Consider the following 20,762-nt stretch of genomic DNA (forward strand, 5'->3'; position numbering starts at 1 on the left):
ATACGCACTGGCAGCCCAGAAGGCCAATCTTTATCCTGGACTGCATCCAAAGAAGCATGTCCAGGAGTGTGAGGGAGGTGATTCTATCCTTCTGCTCTGGTGAGACCCCACCTGGAGTCCAGTGCCCAGCTCTGGAGCCCTCAGCACAGCAAAGGCATAGACCTGTTGGAGTGGGTCCAGAGGAGGGCCACCAAAATGATCGGCCGATGGAACATCTCTCCTATGAAGAAAGACTGAGAGAGTTGAGTTTGTTCAGCCTGGAGAAGAGAAGGTTCTGGGGAGACCTTATTACAGCCTTTCAGTACTTATAAGTGGTTTATAAGAAAGACGGGGACAGACATTTTAGCAGAGCCTGTTGCGATAGGACAAGGGGTAATGGTTTTAAACTAAAAGAGGGTGGATTTTGACTAGATCTAATGAAGGAATTTTGTACAATGAGGGTGGTGAAGCACTGGCATAGGATGGCTAGAGAGGTGGTAGCTGCCCCATCCCTGGCAACATTCCAGGTCAGGTTGGACAGGGATCTGAGCAACCTCATCTTGTTGAAGATGTCCCTGCTCATTGCAGGGGTGTTGAACTAGATGACCTTTAAAGATCCATTACAACCCAAACTATTCTATGATTCTATGGTTCTATAATCATTAGGAGGTTTCACTTGAATAAGCTATAAAATAGTCTCCCCTTCTTCCTATTTTAAATTACAGTCATGTGTACAATTCTTTGATCAAATGTCTCTATACTGAGCAATCCACACAAATAAATGTAAAAAGGGACAATGACAAAATTTTCAAATTGACTAAAATGTTTCTAAGAGACGGAATTCAACTGGCACGACGAACTGGGATAGCATGCTTTGAAGGACACAAATAAATGCCTGCCTTACTCATTTAAATGTAATTTTAATGGTCTCTATTTTGACACACATTACATTACTTTGCTGCTTCAGTATCTGTTGATATTATTGCCTTACTGCTTGCACTTTATTGGTAATGTCTCAAAAAAGATGTTCCTCTTCTTTGTGTATATCATATTATTTATGTGTTCACATTACATATAAAGAAATTTCTCTAAGATCATCTCAGGTCCACTACCAGAAAAGGAAACCTGACTTATATTGATTAATGAGAACATATATGTTTTGTCATAAAATATATGTTTCTTCTCAGAAATAAATTCTGAATACAATCTACTCCATATTTTGACGTAGGCATATGCCACAGAAGAGCTAAACCAGTTTGGCTGCAGACACTGCCTATAGGTAGATGCAGAATAGACTTTGTTTAAAAAACAAGTTCTACATTATAGAAAACATTGATGTGAATCTACTTGCATTACTTCTTCAAATATCTGCATTTTCCAAAACAGTACTATTCAAATATCATTATCATAAAAGTCTTCCAGCTTGTATTGATAGAATCAAAATCTAAATGGATAGCAGAAAGCCTCCATATGTTAACTTACATGATCAATTAGTTCACGAACCATTCCATTCCACTGTCCACTGGCATCTTCCTGGGCTCCATATTTTCCATCCTCCACCAGTCTAATCTCATAGGAGAATCCAAGGATAGTAGACAGCTCCCTGAGGAGGTCAATGCAATAACCTTCAAATCGATCATTTCCATACAAAGGCTTGTCAGACTTCTTAAACATAACATATGGCTCTTCCTGTAAAAATTAAAAGATAGAATGGATAATGAGTGTAACTTGCTATTCTTTTCAACCTAAAGAATTACACTGTCATGATAGCACTCCCTGTACAAAGAACTCAAAGGAACAGTAGAATCTTTTTAGCTTTTGGTTATGTCTGTCTAAAGTCTTTATTTAACATCAAACTGATGTTAGTCAGAAGATCCTCTTTCTCATTTTTATTTGAAAAAATGACACTGTAAACACTGTAAACATATCTTCAAGGAATTCATATAAACACTAAATTTAAATGTGCTTCTTAACAAGTTACATTATAAATTAACATCACATGCATTGTTTGGATGGACTTCGTAAGCCTTTTAAAATGCAGAAACAATGTGCTTTGGTAACCAAAAAAAAAAATTTAATTCAAACACCAAACATCAATCAAATGTTTTAAGTATTAGGTTATATACTTTACTTTACACAAGTATTTTAACTGTTTTTTCAATGTTTTCTTAGGTAAAGTATACAAAACCCACATGGGGAGGAAAAAGTGAAATCACCACTGTTCTCTTGCCTCAAGTTAGAAGCTGCCATTTACAAGACTACAGCAAAACTAGAAAAAAGTTAACTCACAAAGCAAGTACTATGATGTACATTCCATGAAAACTGAACTTACTTTCTTTAAACATTTATCTTCTCATATTTAATTTAAACTACAATGTGACTTCATTGCACACAGTGATGTGCAAACAAAACAGCAAACAAATTGAAATGATTGGCAGAATATTCATAATTACAGGAAGAAAAGGCATTTAGCAAAATACAGGATTTTTACATCTGTTTCTCAATATAGGATAACCTTCCTCAAATACAAAGTTGAAGGGAAAAAGACAAAATACGAATGATAGAGTTTTCGTCTAAAATATGGCATCTAAGTTGTATTTGAGAGGTTAAATACACAACTCAGTCTTTGCTCACGTTTTAGGCAGGCTTTTTTCATTTTTTACAATAAAAAAATAAGCACCAAGTAAGATAAGACAGATGGTAGTAGATGTAATTACTGTACCAAAGACAAGTCTCAATGAATAATCAGATAAACTCTCCAGGGTAACTTAACAAAATTCATACAGCTCTAAATCTCCACATCAGCACTCCACGGGGTTAAAGGCACTTCATTCTACAGGCATCTGACAGCTTTAATAAGGATTTGTCAGCATTCCTGATGTAAATATTTATCTTGAGGTGTCCCATGATTTAAGCATTATATCTGTATAAAACTGGAACTTTAGCATATAGATTTTAGCCAAAATGCAAAAGAGAAAGCAGGGAGATCTCTTGCTCTTAAAAGAATTGTATTCAGAATCTATCTGTCCCCCTGTTGCTTCTTACACCTTTGTTTTCTAAATAAAACAAACTACTAAATCAAGACTCTGCTGAGATTCTATTTTTATATACTTCTTCTCAAATGGATAAGGTTATGTCCATATTTTTAAAAAGTACACCACTGATCTTCAAACAATTCACAAGGAATGTAACATGAAATAAATTGTCCAGAGAAACAACTAGGATGTTTTGACAGAAACTTTTCAAACAATACATAGGCAAATGACTCCAGGAGAGCTTGTCTAGATGTAGTACTGACAAGAACAAAGACCCAACTGAAAACATGAAAGCTGAAAGCAATTTAAATTACAATGGTCATTGAATAATTCCTGAGAAACTGAGACAGTGACAGAACAAAAACTATGCATGAAAGCAGTTTTTAATAAACTCAGGCAGTTGATATGAAATATCTCAGAAAACAACTGTAAGGAAAACAGTTTTTCAGATGAAATGAGAATTCCTTAAAGAAGGCACACTACTGTGGTTTCTGATTACCTGATTTACCTTACTGGTAAGAAAGCAGGAAAGGACGGCAAGAGGACAGCGTGGCTGAGTCGAGAGCATCTGGTCAAATTACAGGGCAAGAAGGAAATGCACAGGCAGTGGAAGCAGGGACAGGTATCCTGGGAAGAGTAGAGGGATGCTGCCCCGTTGTGTAGGGATGAGGTCAAGAAGGCCAAGGCACAGCTGGAGCTGAACATAGCAAGGGATGCAAAGAATAATAAGAAGGGCTTCTACAGGTACATCAGCCAAACAAGGAATGTCAAAGAGAGCCTACCCCCCTTGATGAGCAAGACTGACAGACTGGTTACAACAGATGAGGAGAAGGCTGAGGTACTTAATGACATCTCTGCCTCAGTCTTCACTAGCAATCTCACTTCCCACACCTCTTGAGGGGATGGACTGCAAGACAGGGACTGGAGGAGCAAAGTCCCTCCCACTGTAAGAGAAGATCAGGTTTGAGCCCATCTGAGGAACCTGAATATATACAAGTCTAGGGGACCTGACAAGATGCATCCCAAAGTCCGGAGGGAATAGGGGATATTGTTGCAAAGCCACTCTCCATGATATTTGACAAGTCAGGGCAGGTAGGTGAAGCCCATAGTGACTGGAAAAGGGGAAAGATTGCAACTATTTTGAAAAAAAAGGATAGAAAGGAGGATCCTGGGAACTACTAACCTGTCAGCTTCACCTCTGTGCCTGGGAAGATCATGAAATAGATCCTCCTAGAAGCTATACTAAGGCACATGGAGGGCAGAGTGGTGATTTGAGACAGCAAGCATGGCTTCACCAAGGGTGGGTCCTGCCTGACCAGCCTAGGGGCCTTCTATGATGCAGTGACTACATCAGTGGACAAGGGAAGAGCTACCAATATCATCCATCTGGATTTCTGAGAGGCCTTTGACACAGTCCTCTAGAACATTCTGTTCTTTAAATTGGAGAGATATGGATTTGATGGGTGGACTGTTTGGTGGATGAGGAGTTGGCTGGATGGTTGCATCCAGAGGGTAGTGGTCAACAGTTCAGTGTCCAGATGGAGATCAGTGATGAGTGATGTCCCCCAGGGACACCTGGGCTGCATGCAAAGAAGCATGGCCAGGAGTGTGAGGGAGGTGATTCTGCCCTCTGCTCTGGTGAGACCTCACCTGGATTACTGAGCCCAGCTACAGAGCCCTCAGCACAGCAAAGACATGGAGCGCTTGGAGTGAGTCCAGAGGAAGGCCACAAAAATGATCAGCAGGATGGAACATCTCTCCTATGAAGAAAGGCTGGGAGACCTGGGATTGTTCAGCCTGGAGAAGGGAAGGCTCCAGGAGACCTTCTTGCAGCCTTCCAGTACTTCAAGGGGGCTTATAAGTAAGATGGGGACAGACCTTCTAGCAGGGCCTGTTGTGGTAGGACAAGGGGTAATGGGTTTAAACTAAAAGAGGGTGGATTTTGACTAGATCTAAGGAAAAAATTTTGTACAATGAGAGTGGTGAAGCACTGGCACAGGTTGCCAGAGAGGTGGTAGATGCCCCATCCCTGGAAACATTCCAGGTCAGGTTGGACGGGGCTCTGAGCAACCCTAATTGTGGAAGATGTCCCTGCTCACTGGGGACGGGGGCTTGTGGACTAGATAACCTTAAAAGTTCCCTTTCAACTTAAAGATTGTATGATTCTATGGTTCTGTGATTCTACTGGCCAAGCAGAAGCTATGCTAAGGCAAAACACAGGAAGTTTAGAAAAAGAAGACTCAAGCATGAATTTTTCTTCAGTGAACTGAAACTTATAAAAGTAAGTATGGAGGAAGTGAAATGTGACTCAGAATGTGAAGGACAAAGAGAAAAGGAAGCAAGCAAACATAAAACTTATGCAGGGACAACTGCATAAATGCCAAAGCAAAAAATATAGTACAACTGACAGTCAAGGATAAAAAGTGACATTCTGGAAGTAAAGATAAAAGGAGATTCTAGTCATCTGTTGTCCAGCAGGAAGAGAAAACCATGAAATGACATTACAAAAACAATCAAATAGTTTGATGATTTTCCTGTGCCTGTCTTCTCTGAAAAGGCTAAAGATGATCAAATAATGTACAAAATGAACACAAGAAACACATGTAAAATATTTAGACTAAAATAGGGAAAGATAACTTCAGTGAGTCCTTGGACTTTAAGTATTTTCAGGAAGTTTAGACCTGATGAATTCACAAAAGAACTGATTTTAGCAATTTCAGATCTATTAGGAATTACCTTCAAGAATTCATGCAGGCTTCAAGAAGACTGTGAAAGGCTTATCTTTAAACTCTTCCCAATCCAAAAAAACTTCACAAATTGGAGAAAGGAGGGCTATGAAATTGTAGACTGATTAATACCAACTTTAGAAAAACATTGTTTTTAACCTAGGCAAATTATAAAATTATTTCATTTGTGGGAACTTAAAGCTAAGAGAATATGGAGAAAGTAAGACATTCAGGAAAGTCATCACATCATGTTATATGCAAAGTCATCTTGTTCTTCCTAAAAACATAAAGAAACTTTGGCTGTCCAGAAATTGGCACTTCATTGAAAGAGATTCATTATCAATCTGGAAAGTTAGAAAAAGTGATAATCCTTAATAGGATAACCTTAAATAAGTCCACTTATTCTTGAACAGAAAAGATGCTAATTGGATGTGTATTCACTCTACAATGGGGCAGGATCATAATTCAAAATGATAATTTTCAGAAAATAGAAGAGTAATTTTAAAAAATTGCATTCAAAAGGAATTAATGAATATGTCCATACTTCAGATGAATAATAAATTGCAGAAATTCAGGAGGAAAAGAGCTGATTAGGTAGCAATACTATAAAATTAAGTCCTAGACATTATAGAGGATCGTGTACTAGACTCAAGAATAACACACCATTAAATGAGAAAAAAGAACTGACCTACTTGGATCTGCTTTGAGCAGGACTTGGCACTGTAGGACCTCCAATGGTCCCTTCCCATCAAAATTACTCTATCATTTTATATTTTTGACAGTATTAATATTTCAGTTCCTGTATTCCATTCAGTTTTGAATACTGCAGTTCAGAAGAAATATGAACCAAGTTCTACAAAATAGGATGAGGAAAGACTTAAGAGTATAGTTTGTTTCAGTTAAGCAAGAGCAGACTGAGAGAAAAGTGATAAAAGTCTTCCAACACATACAAAGTTGTCAAAAGGAATCATAAAAATTCTTCTCAGTAGAGGGGACAGGAATTAATGGTTTTAAACTTTCGCAGAAGAAATAAAGGTTAGAAATTAGGAGACACTTGATAATAGCAACTATACTTATGTGCCACAGTAGGTTATCTAAGAATGTAGACCGTTTTTCTAAGAAAAAAAAAAGGCCAATAAAACAGCTGCCTGTGGCAAGTGTTTCCTGATGTGAAAAGAACATTCACCATCCAGGAAGTGAAATCATGACAACTGCAAAACTGTCAATTTCAGCTGTGAGGTTCTGTATTTCTGGGAATTTCAAAAATGTCTGCAATTTCTTAAACAGCAGTTAATTCAAATATATTATCTCATATTAAATAGAGATTAAATACTTAATAGAATTGTTTAACCACATTTTAAATACTAAAATTTATTTATGAATGTGTAAAAAACCCTGTTTCAGATGTAAAAAAACTCAGACTTGTGCTTTCCAAATATAACATTCTACATATGCTTCTGTAGGCATTATGAAATTCTTATGTAGCTTGAATGCTCATGTACACAGATCCTAGACATTTGCTCTCTGAGTTGTTTACATATTTACAGTGACACATCCCCCAGTCTCTCTGGAATCTTGACAAGATTCTTGACAAGAGTTTTGTTTCTATCTTCCATTTCATGTAATACTGAATTATATGGGGCAGAATTTAAATATGTGCAATATCAGGGAGTCAGTATAATTGGCAGTTCATGCTTTATGTCTCTTTTAGCTAGTAAGGACAGCAGGATTTTTTTCACTGGGCCATCCAGCTAATCCATACCTTCTTGCGTATTTTCCTATAAGATCATTACAGTAATTCTCAATGGCTTTTTCTGTTCTGCTAATGCTTTTTTACATTTTATTAAAAAACATTTTGCAATACTTTCTGGAATTCATAGATCCAGCTCCAATTTTATTATTCTTTACTCTGACCAGCTTGGAAAAGGGCTACAATAGTCTCTATGCTACTACTTAATAATTATAATATTTTGTTATGGAAAAAAACTTTTGCTGAGAAGACTGATCAATGAGTTATTAATACTCTCTGAATACTCTCACAATCCTTACATTAAACCATTACTTAATGGCTCTTGCTGCTTTACCTTATAGTTTTCCACTGTCCAACACATTTGCTTTTTCTCTTCAGACCTTTTATTTACTATGAAAAGCATTTTCTTACATAGCTTAGACAGAATTCATCTTTGATTTATTAGGAAGTGGGTTTTGGCAGCAATATCTGTGATAGCTCTTATTAACCCCAGAGTTTTCTCCAGTTCTTCTCTTATTCCTCTGGTATTATACAACACACATTCTAAATATTGAACATGGCATTTATATATTCTGAACAAATCCATGCTCTGTTTGTTCAAGTTCTAAATTTATGGTATGGACTAATGTAAAACTGGTTGCCAAGGAAAGTTTCTATGCATTAAACATATGATGACCATTGTTTCTTGGTGGATTATCATTTCCACCAAAATCTTTCACCAGGACAATTACCATTTATTAGGTAAACAGAATATTTAAACTGAGTGATTCGTAAAGATCGGCAACTGGTTTGTACTTATTTTGATATTGTTCATAATTTAATTTTGTCCTTCAACTTCTGAAACATGAAAACATGACCCTTAAAAATTACTAGACCACACACAAAAATGAGTTGGTCAGATGTGTTTTCAGAATGCTTACAAAATACTCTTTAAAATGTTCTAAACACTTTCACTTGAAATTAATAGTCTTTCATCCAGACATATCTCTCCAGAAAAAAAAAAACAAACACAACCTTCCCCTTAGCATCTTCATTATTGCATGGAATGACATGAGTAGCTTGAAACAAAACCCATTGAATAAGCACTGTCTATACACAGGTGCTCCAAGAAAAATATTCCTGAATAAATCCTCATTCAGAGAAAATGTTTCCAGAAAATGTGGATATTCTGAATTAACTTAGGTTATAGAAAAGGGATTCTACCATGTATTTTTATCAAGTATGCTTGTCCTGAAATAAAAGCAACCAAAGGAAGAGCTATTGCTCTTTTTTAATCCAAAAAACAATTTTTTTTTTTAATTCAAATTAATCTTGCTTCTAATTTAGCTTATTCATGATGTGTGAAATTTGCCAACTTTGTAATGAACTTTCCATCAGTTCAGTAGTAAGGAATTGCCCAAATTAAGTTTATACATATAGCAATACTTAGAATATGGAAATAAATAAAAATATAAAGGACATTTGGAATATGAGACAGATGAAAGGGAGGTGGGTAAATAAAGTTTTGATATTATTAGCTCACATCTGAAATTGGGAGGCTAGATAAAATGATGTTTTCTCACAAAATTTAAATCATAGAAATTTATAAAACTTGTGCAAGAACAAAGTGAGTCTAAATTACATATACTTATAAGGTTCATATATGTAATCATACATCTAATTCTACAATAAGATAATTCATAGTATTTAATGTAAATATTTTTAGAAAAAACAAGAAATGGAAAGGGTGTTATTTCAATGCCAACAGAAGGAGATATAGACTGAGCAACAGTATCCTTATGTGTCTGTGCTCAGAAACATGCAGTACACTCCTCCAACTTTCAGTGTATACCTCTATCACCAAGCTATCAAATTTAATCTGAAATCAAAATGTGGTTTTGTTTCAGCTGGTTATATTGTATGTGGATATATTTTTCTCTGAAGGGAAAGTCTTCATACCACTAGTTCCTCTTAAAATAAGAGGGTTTAGAAGAACAACAAAAGGAAACAACTAGAAACTTCTTTTTTTCACTGCAGATAAGCCACCAATATCTCTAGCACTCAGGACAAGATTAAAACAAGATAACCCTCCCTGGTTTTTTTTAGAAATTTGAGATATACTGCAAATGCATTCTCTTCAGTGCTAAGCACTAACATTGCACCTGAAGGAGATAGTCATATGAATAGTTAGTACTCTGAAATGTTCAATTTAGCTAATTAACTCTATGAACATGAGCTTGGGTTATCTGGAGAATGCAATCACCCTTTTACACATGGGTGGCTGTAAATATTTTATCAATGTAATGCAGGTGAGCGATTTTGAAAAATGTAGCACTACAGAATTGAAAAGAATTTTCTTGCATAATACCATCAAGACTATTTTCACCGGTTCTCTCAATAACATTACAACATCATTATTGTTATGTCAGTTAGATTTCAAAATGTGAATATTAAAAACAGGTCTTCCTAGTATGAGCTGTCTTTATGATTTTCATCAAATTTCTGCCAAGTTAGCTGGCTTCTTCAAAGTCATTGCAAGCATATGTGATTTATTCGATGACCATAGAAAAAGAATGTATACCATGTGTGATTAAAATACTTGGAGTGTGTCTGGAAAACATTAGTATATGTTATCATAAACATAATTTTAAAGGATGTTGAAGAAAAACCAGGAAACTAACCAATCACTCATTGTACAGGGAGCCACTCAACTTGACCATGCATACCAGATTTCTGAAGCTGCCCGTGGCTGCTGACATGACAACAGTCATCTTTAAACTGTGTGTTAGACTGCCACAACAATTAGTGTTTAAGTGCCAGAACAGAATTTATAGGGTATGCAGAATTTGTATTCAGTAGTTCTGATATAAGTACCATCTTAATAACATTAAAGGGAAATATACCTTTAAAACCATGTATACTCTTCTATCCTGTTCTTGAAGCTTCGCTGTTGTTTGACTGCAATAAGACGCTTATTTTTCAAATGCAAAAGTATCATAACTAGTTAGGACTGTTTCATGAAATGCAGTTTTGTGCTTAGTTAAAAAGACATCTAACTTATGTGGCCTTTATCTCAGCACAAGGAAAATGAATAAATCGCAAAAACAGCTACCTAGTACCTAGTCCAGTTGACTAGAAAGAAATAAGTAATTGTTCAGTAAAAAATATTATATGAAGAAAATTCATCAGATCTAGAGAGGATGCAAGTTAAAAAATATTTTTTATTAAAAACTCACTAACCATAATTGCCAGGATAAAAAAATAAGAAGAATTGGACTCATGATAATAAACCTATCAGGAAAATATAGATTCTCAAAATAGTTAAATTTCTTGTCTCAATGATTAAGAAAAGACCAAGTCAGCCAAAATACTTGTATTTCTTCTTCATACATCATATATTAATTGAATGATTCTTGGTCAATGTCATAAGGGATAAATTAGAGTATGAGACACCATATATAAATACAAGTCACTAAATGGTACTACACATGTGTATGTAACAGAAAGCAAAATCAGACTTTTACAATCATAACAGACACCAATCTGATTGAAATATACAGCAGACTGACACAGTCAATACTAAAATTATTAAAATAAAAAATTAAAGATTAAAATATAGATACATAACTCAAAAGTACTAAAAGCAATTTTTATATCAGATTCAACTGACAAATGAATAATTATAGAATTAAAAGTTAATGTTAATTTAAATAAAATTGTCATAACTTCATTGCTTATTTCACATATAAACTAATAGAAGAAGAAACCCACCTTGAAGTGAACATTTGCAAAATAATGGAGCATTTGATAACAAACATAGAAAGGGATCAAAGAAGATTCTCATAATACATAGAAATTAATCTTATATCTTTCTTATCCATTTAAGCAGTGTTTGGCTGCAAAACCTAAGATTCTTGATTTGGTGTTACATAAAGTTTTACAGTGAAATTTGCACACATTTACATTTATTAAACCTGTCTGTCCACAGTTTAATCCTAATCAAGTAATCCCTTCTGAAGAGCAACGTGTTAAAACCTTTCTAAGTATCCACTCAGTATATATTTCTGATTTTTTTCAGTACACCTTTGTTTTTGTTTTGTTTTTTTAAACACTGACCCATTTTCTTACATTGACCTGTAAGAAAAAAAAAATGTGTTTTTTTTAATAACACAAATATTGGGTGAACAGGGAGTAATAAGGAGGAGATATCATGCAGACAGATTTTGGTAAGATTCACTCAATAAAATAATGTATTTTTTAATATTTTAAAGGAAAGCTCTGAGAAACAATTATGAAAATCATAGCTTTAAGAAAGACATTTACCCTGAGAACCCCTTTTGGGAGCAATTATTTACTGAATTTCATGAACAGATCAGCTGCTACACAACTTTAAGATCCAAGTAGTCATTTAAAGTCTCATAAGACTAAAATATCTTCAATGAAGATTGGTACCGAGGAGCCCCTCCCAAGCCAGATGAGTACTAAAAGTGAGAATGCAGAAAAACTAGTAAATGCAAGTAATAATTTTTCTGAGCAAATTTGTTGCAAAGTACACTAAACTAAAACTGCTGCAAATAAAGATGTGGTCACAAGGAAGAGTTAAGTAGCAGGTAGATTAAAAATTATATCTGTAAATAAAAGATAAATCATTGAAAAGTAATATTGAGTAATATAAGTAAAATACAAAAGTTTGTTCAAGAATAATACGACCCCCAAGTGACACATGACTGCTGTTTTCATACAAACTTTGTGTTTACATGTACTGTTGATGAATAAAGACATTTTGCCTTAATGAAAAGGTGATGCCCTCCTGGCTGCATGGTGAACTTTAATCACAGTGATTCTTTTCAGTGGCAGTGAAGTCAAAGTAATCAGAAGATGACAGTTATTTGTCATACACCATCATCAGAGAGGTTAGCATCCTTCTGGATGCAAAAAAAAAGGACAAATCAAGGAGTAGAGGGATTACATAAAGTCTTTATTTTCTGAAGTCCAAAAATCAAAAAGATAAAAATTGGACAGATTTCAAAAAGAAAGAGCAAGGAAGAGTCAAGTTTCAATTGTATTGTATTTAAAGCCAGATTAAATTATCAGAATGTTTTCTTCTGACTTCATGTGCTAAGCCTCCATGAATGTAAACAATTTGTTTTCTCATAATAACTTTCTAAATTGCATCATTTCTATGATAGATGGCAACTATATTATCTCCAAAGACTTTTTTTGATTAGGGATGTTAATATAACAGTTCTTCCATTACACATTTTCATGTGTTATACTTGCAAAATTTATCCATATTTGGTTTTTAATGCAGAAGTTGCATCACAAACTTAAAGCTTCTCTTTATTGGGAAGGGAATTATTTATTATAAGCTAATAAAAGATTATTATCTTAGCTTTCTACAAGTTGAACTAATATTGCAGCTTTACAGACTTCTTTTAGTGTTTAAAATGTACAGCTAACACTTGAATGAAAACCCACTTATGCTATACAAATGTGGGCATGGAAAATATTTATTAATAGAAGTTTTATATTTGGTTGTCTTGATCTATATGTTTTCTTTTCATATTTAGACAAGAAATACTTACTTGAATGACTCCTGTGAACTGTATCATATTTTGAGTACAAAGATATTACTAGAAATCACAACAATAAGTTCTACATTTCAGATTATTCTAATTTTAATTTTAATGGATAGTTACAAAACATATGGATTGTTTATTAATACTTTCAACATGGACATATGCATTTTTTATTAAAGAATCTAGCACTTTCGTGTTACTATCAGTATTGAAAAAAGCAAAACAAAACAAAATAAAAAACTGGAAACCCTGATGATGAAAAGAGGAAAACCATCTTTAAAATTTACCACTGTTAGAACAGAGAATTTTAACCATTAGCTTCTGTTCACCAGGGATACTGGACTTAAAAGGCTGCCATATCTAATTAACATTTATGTCAGATGTAAGGAAAACACAATAGACTTCCACAGTTGGCAGTCAAAATTCAAGCAGAGGAAGTGAAACAATCCACTAGTTACAATCAGTCAAAACAATGTAGTGTATTAGACATCTTACTAGTCATTTGAGCCAGGATATTCTAATAGGAGAAATAAAGACCAGACACAGGAATATACCAAAGTCTCCATCCTCCACTACAGTATTTGTAATAGAAATTAATTATGAATATCCTTATTTGATATCTTTTAAGATATTTCCTGGAAGATTCCCTCGTATGACCTTTTGGGTCATGAAATGTGTAGTCATAAGTATGCTTTGATAAATCACAGTCTGAAAAACTCAAGCCATAGTTGTTCTTTTCTGCAGTTTCACTCCTCATTTTGTCAGACTGCTAAAAAAAATAGTTTTCTTTATTGACCTACAATTTACTCTTAACTTTGGCCAGACTTTAAATTAATTCAGCTGCATCCCAAGAACATGTACTAAGTTTCCATTCCAGTAAATGAAAACAGATATGAGCGGATGCCTATTTCAAGCAAAACCACTTGACTCAATAAACCACAGAATGTGAAATCATTAAACTGGTACAACACTGCAGACTGTACGTATTTTTCAGCTGAACTGAATCATACTGTCTTCATGATACATGAAGAATATGAGAGACGTTATTAGGTCATACTATAAGGGAAAGCAAAGCATTTTTTTCTTATGATGTATCTTAAATTTTCAAAAGACTGTGGGGAAAAACAAACAAACAAAAAAATGCAAACCTAAGACGTCTATCAAATACAGTAATCATTTTCCTAGACTGATGGCCCTTGGTGCTCATAAGTGCAAATCCTGAAGTGAAGTTATAAACTGAACCTTGCCACTATGCAAAAGTAAATTTATATTACTAACATTTTAGTAGAAAGGAATTGAAGCACTAGAGAATTATTTGAGAGAAGATGTTTAGGATGATGCTGTAAATTTGGAACCCAAAGAAACCACATCTCAGTCATTATCCAGACATAAATACATGTCCTTCTGCTTGCACACAGCCAGAAGAAAAACAGCTTTATTGTCCTTTTTCTTTTTCTACTAAGTCAAACTTTAACTTATGCTCATCCCACTGCACTCATTCATATATTATGACTTCCTTCAAACCTTATCTTTTTTCCTGATAAGCAACACTTACTGTTATGTTTGAAATACAAACAAGCCCTGTGGCCAAGCAGATCTCTGAATATCTTGCAAGTGTGAAGGCCACAAAGGTTATTGGAAGTACACAGACATTATGCTGCATCTCAGGACAAGGATGATTTACAACTTAAACCTGTTTGCATTTGAAGCACCATAAAATATAAAGCAAGCTAATTTACCTTTCTCAGAGGAAAAATTCCTGAAACACATTAGTTTACTTTACATTTCTGCTACAACTTCAAGAAATCAGTCAGTTTACAGTCTGCACTTGTGGCAGTGCAGGTGGCTGAAGACAGAGTGGAATTGAGGCAGGAGTGGAATCAAGTTCAGGAAGGAGAGGCTGTAGACTCTGGATGTTGAAATGGGTATGTGTAGTCTAGGAGAGGCATTTAGGCACACAGTGATCATGACAGGAAAGCATATAAAAAGGGGATAAGAAAAATACTAAAACTAGAAGGTAAGGAATTGTATATTCTATTAGTTTCCAAAGAAAAAAAATTATCACATCTGAGTAAACTGAAAATAGAAAAACATCAAGTTTACAGTTTTTCTGCTAGACAAAAACAGATTCAATCATTTCATGGCAATACACAAAATTTAAATAGATTTATGAGAGAGAAATTACTATTTAGTGCTATAACATCAGCAGGAATATTACTGAATTATTAATATTAGGTATTGCTTGAATCATTCCAGAATGATACAACAGTAATTATGAAAAAATGCCTGTATCAGGAATCTTTCCTCAAAATATACCATAAAAATGAAAATTAAAAAGACTACAAATCTGCAATTCCGTGTACAAGAGATGGGTGACCCGCCTTTATAAAGATGAAAGGTAAGGTTATTCTTTTTTTATATACTAATTTAAAGTTTGTCCAATAAAAACTCATGCTTTAGATATCCTTTGGGTCCAAAAGATAGGGAGAGAAATTATGGAAAATGAAAAATTACATACCTAAAAAAAAAATCAAAGATGTTAAAACCTTGGGCTTTGGTGGCTTTTATATCTTTATTTTGAAAACAAGATGGCATTTGTATGGCATCAGATTTCTACCCATTTGAAAAAGTAGCATTTATAAATAAAGTATAATGTGGGGCTATTAAATTTTAAAACAAATTAAACTGTTTTGAAAATCCATTATAGTTATTCCTCCTTCTAACATATTCAAAGAGATTTTTTCAGGGAAGTGTAGTAAAAAAAAATAATTTCACATTTCAAAAATGAAGTAACAAAAAACTGCTGAATTTGAAATTATCACACACCCTTCATAATTTTCACACATTTCTTGAAAAAATTAAACTTGACAACTGTGAGCTTTTTGGAGTTTTGATGTAAACAGATACAGAAAATCAAATAAAAGCTATATGGGAAAGGAAAGGAACATCCATTTCAACAGAACAGGACAAATGAACCTGCATGATAAGATGACAGACTGTTATGCAATTTAGCATAAATAAACAAACACAATGCACATATCTTTGTAAGTATGAAAATTTAATTCCACAGTTAAAAAGCTTCCAAAGTAAACGTAGAATATGTACAGGAACAAAAATATTTAGATACTTGTATCTAAAACCTAATTTTAAAAAAATCAGAGTTCTGATAGCTGGCATAACAAAGTCAATTTAGGAGAATAAAATTATAAGAAAATCTTATCAATGAACTTGAAAGGTTTGGTTTTGTTTTGTTTTTTAATGTAGAATATTCAGAATGTAGAATTTTAATTGTAAAAGAAATTCTGAAGTTCTAATGTAGATGGCATTAAAATAAAATAAAGCAATAGTGTCAAAAAGATTGAGATATCCAGAGTTATGCTTATAAAAGATACAAATAGTATTTTTTAATTATCATTATTATTATTATTATTTTTCAAATGTTTCCCCCCCTAAAAAGCTGACCATCACTCTTTCAGACATGTTCAGCTGGTACTTTGGGTTGCTATGGAACCAGAACTTGGAAAACAGACATGCTTCTGCACTAAAACTACATGCCAGTAGACTTCTAAGAAGTTATGAAGTCCTGGAAACCCTGACTCCTTTTCCTAAAAGAGCTACTGAATTGCTCATAAACCAACTGTCATGGTTTAACCCCAGCCAGCAATTAAGCACCACACAGCTGCTTGCTCACTCCCCACATGGCAGGATGGGGGCAAAGAGAATTGGAATGGTAAAAGTGAGAAAACTCATGGGTTAAAATAAAAACAGTTTAATACGTAAAGCAAAAGCTGTGCACACAGACAAAGCAAAAAAAGGAACTCACTCAGCACTTCCTTGGCAGATGTTCAGACACCTCCAGGAAAGCAGGTCTCCATCACACATAATCGTTACTTGGGAAGGCAAAATGCCATAACTCCAAACGTCTCCCCCTTCTTTCCTCTCCCCCCAGTTCATATGTTGAGCATGATGACATGTTATAGAATATTCCTTTGGTCAGTTGGGATCAGTTCTCCTGGCTGTGTCCCCTCCCAACTTCTTGTGTACCCCCAGCCGGCTTACTGGTGGGGTGGTGTAAGAAGGAGAAAAGGCCTTGACCCTGTGTAAGCACCACTCAGCAATAACAAAAACATCCCTGAATTACCACCACTGTTTTCAGCACAAATCCAAAACATAGCCCTATGCTAGCTACTATGAAGAAAATTAATTCTTTCCCAGCCAAAACCAGCACACCAACATATAATGCAGAATGCAAACAAATGCAGAATTCAAAACAAAAAGATCACATAGTGCTGTCCTTACTTGCAGTAGACGAATAGATGAATTGTAGTTTATTTGTATTATTTTGCCTATCAATATATTTTCATCTTCAGTAGACTCAGCCACCATTGAAAAAGCAGGTCATACACACAGATTTAAAGATCTTAATGATTGTAATATAAAGGAGGAAAAACATATCATTTGGAATTTCAGAAGACGGAATTAAAAATAAAAGAAAGACTGGTAATTTTAAAAGCAAAATAAGTGTTAAAGCAAACTACAGACAAAATTGATCAAGACTCCAGAGCTGGCAGTATACTGTAGTCTGTTGTAAAGAATTGTTGAAGTCAAAAACAGCACAGAAAAATCTTATGAACAACTTAACTGAAAGAATTGTTTTTTTTTTAAAGCAGTATTCTCCAGACTGAAAAAAAGGAGAGAAAAGGAAGGTGATAAAGAAGAAAATATGTTTCTAGGAGCTGCAGTATTTTACATTGTTGCCTTTCATGGCTGCAAAATTAATATTCAGTAATATGTTTTCTGTCCAAGAGAAATGTATTTATTAAGCACAAAAAGATAGAGATACAAAAGTAAGCTAGTATATATGCTTTCTGCACCAGAACAATTTTTGGTTCATTTAGTTATTCTGAGTACCACTCTTACAATGTCTGCATAGATGAAAAGAGTTATTACAATTACCAAAATCTTCACTGAGTAATAACTGAAGTATAAAAGGTAATTATAAGTGAGCAACTCATAACAGCAATTTAAAATCTTCATATTTCTTGTATTTATTATTATATTTAGATATGTGCAAAGAGGACAGATGCTTTTAAAACACCACTAACCAAAAGTTATCCCTTAAGAGAGAGGGTATCCTTGATTACAGAAAGCAGCTGCTGTCATAAGTCTCAGGAATCTACTTTTGTGAGCTTGCCCAGTCCAAAATCAGTGCTCATTGATAGCACTGCTATTTTATTTGTGCAGCTTACCTTTTCTTGAGATCATTATTTCAAAAAAAGTCATGCAAGTGTAAGTATCACTATACAAAATCAATATTATACACACAGTATATGAAATTAAACCTCATCAATAGATAAATGTTAAAACATGAACTTAAAACATCCTAAGTTATTGAGTGTTTCTTATGCACTCTTGCAGGGATTGATCCTTGTCCCAGTGTTGTTATCACTGATCTGGAATCAAGTATACAGTGATTGCTAATGAAGTGGGCAGATGATACAAAGACTGGTTGAGTACTGAGCAATGAAGAGAACAAGTCAATAATAAAGATACGACTTCATTCTGGAAAGCTGTAATTCTAGAAAACAATCAGGAAAAATGTGAAACATAGTTATATATCAGTGGAATACTTCAAGAAAAATCCTAGGCAGGATATCTGGAAACATGACAGGGTTATAGGGGGTCAACTGGAATTACTAAGAAACATGAATTTTAATAATGCATTAGTTCTTATATATACAAAATTTGAAAAATTGTGAAGGGCAGTGGGAAGAGAAAAGACAGACTAATACTCTAGAAAACATTTTTTTACTTTGAGAGACTGTAAGAGGTTAATTTACATTTTATAAGAAAGAAACACCAGAAATTATATGTTTATAAACTGTAATTAACAATACAAGAGAAATTGTGGTAAAACTGTGCTAGACTTTGCATAACAAGAACTTACATCTGAAAGTGAGTTAGCCATGTTACAATTATATATCAGGTATGTATTTTTCAATTAGTGGAATAAATGAAACAAAATATTTCAGAAGATTTTCTGTAATTTGTCAATCTCCAAATAAAAACAGACCTTCTAAGTAACCAAAAAGTTACCCACTGGATGAAATTATATGGCTTAGGTTACATAAAAGATTAGAAGTACGCTGGCATTTGGATCTATGTACCTATGAAAATTCATTCTAGCTTGAAATGTCAAAATATATGTTGGTAGGTAAAATCTTCTTATTAAAGAATAAAACATTTGAGAAGTGAATTATTTTTTGATATCTGCAAATTCAAGATAATGGTGGCAGCAGACAAACACAGCAGACACACTACTGGAAAGTTTTTCATTTTTCTTGAAATTAAAATTACTATTTCAAAATTATAGTGTGGAAATTAGTGAACATTTATTTTTACATAACTAAATATATGTAATTATAAATAAAAAATATCTCATTCACCACTGTGAATTTGTCAATAATGGCAATGAAAAAGAAGTTACTTTAAATATTTCTTCTGATCTAGTTTAAATGATAGGTCAATTAAATTTCTGCATAATTAAAAATTTCAGCTTAATAACCAAGTAATAACGATGGTGAAAATAAATGTTAAATACTTCGTACTTTCCTTAGAGGTAATATCATGGTGTTAGATTAGCAAATGAAAGTGATAAATTTTGCTGGCTAAAATCATCAGGCTAATATCCAAACCACTTTTTTAAACAAACACCTTTTGTCTTTTCATATGGTGCTGAACTAAACAGCTTTATGAAGGAACCAAACATTTTATTAAATAATAAGGAAAGCGAAATTACTAATCAACTGACATAACTCTAAAATTGGGATATTTTACTTACAATTTAGATGAGAGTAAATATCCATGACTAGCTTAACAACTGGAGATCATTCATGACACTAATTTCTGAGTAACTGTAACGTATATTACAGACTGTTCATTACTGTTGTAATTAGTACAGCATATTCTATTAGCTTTGTGTACAACTGTATTTCTGGAAATGCAATATAATTGCTTACCAAGATGGTGGTAACGATTAAAGAACGATTTGACAAGGAATCTGTGATGTTTGTTGGTTTTCCTTTCTGATTTTCTGTCATGTTAAGGCCACTCAATGGATCCCAAGTTCCAACCTAGAAAACAGTAAATTACTGTGTAAATTGTCCATTAGTTACATTTCTGCATCTAGAAAAGAACTCTATAAGGAAAAACAGATTGCCACGGGAAAAAAGAAAAAGATTGCTAATATTTATTATTAAACCCTGTTCTGTTATTCCCTGTCATTACATTTAAAGTCTGCTTGTTTAAAGTATGATTCACAATACCTCAAAATGTCTTCCATGAAGTGTGACATTAAGTGGAAAAATGATGCATAGAATGTCTAAAGCTACTTTGAACACTTAATTTTCCATTTAACTTCCATTCTTCAAGATAAACCACATCTAAAGATAACTTAAACAGGTGGAAATTCATTTGCAAAGCAGACAGCGTTGTCTCTACAGAAGGATTTATCATTTTGTGGGATCAGAGAGAACAGCAGAGCAAAAATATGTAGAATTTAAGATAATTATGATACATTCTTGGACTTTTATGTAGGATGGAGAGTTCTGATTACACTAATTGTTTCCATAAAATTTATATAGTCTGTTCAGAAATCTAGTGGGGATTTGAGAAGAAAAAAGCTATTTTGGACTTCAACACAAAGTTACTAGTC

The 20,762-nt window shown here is 33.9% G+C and overlaps 1 protein-coding gene across 1 annotated transcript; it reads right to left on the bottom strand.

Annotated features, from left to right (window-relative positions):
• Positions 1-1,461: 1,461 nt before the first annotated feature.
• Positions 1,462-20,181, bottom strand: LOC104619417 (glutamate receptor ionotropic, kainate 2-like; the record flags this gene model as incomplete). Its single annotated transcript, XM_010285293.1, has 2 exons — positions 1,462-1,668; positions 20,068-20,181. Coding segments are annotated over 2 exons (321 nt in total), but the record flags the coding sequence as incomplete, so codon positions are not given.
• Positions 20,182-20,762: the final 581 nt, after the last annotated feature.

This window comes from Phaethon lepturus, unplaced genomic scaffold (genome assembly GCF_000687285.1).
Source record: "Phaethon lepturus isolate BGI_N335 unplaced genomic scaffold, ASM68728v1 scaffold434, whole genome shotgun sequence".
NCBI lineage: Eukaryota > Metazoa > Chordata > Aves > Phaethontiformes > Phaethontidae > Phaethon > Phaethon lepturus.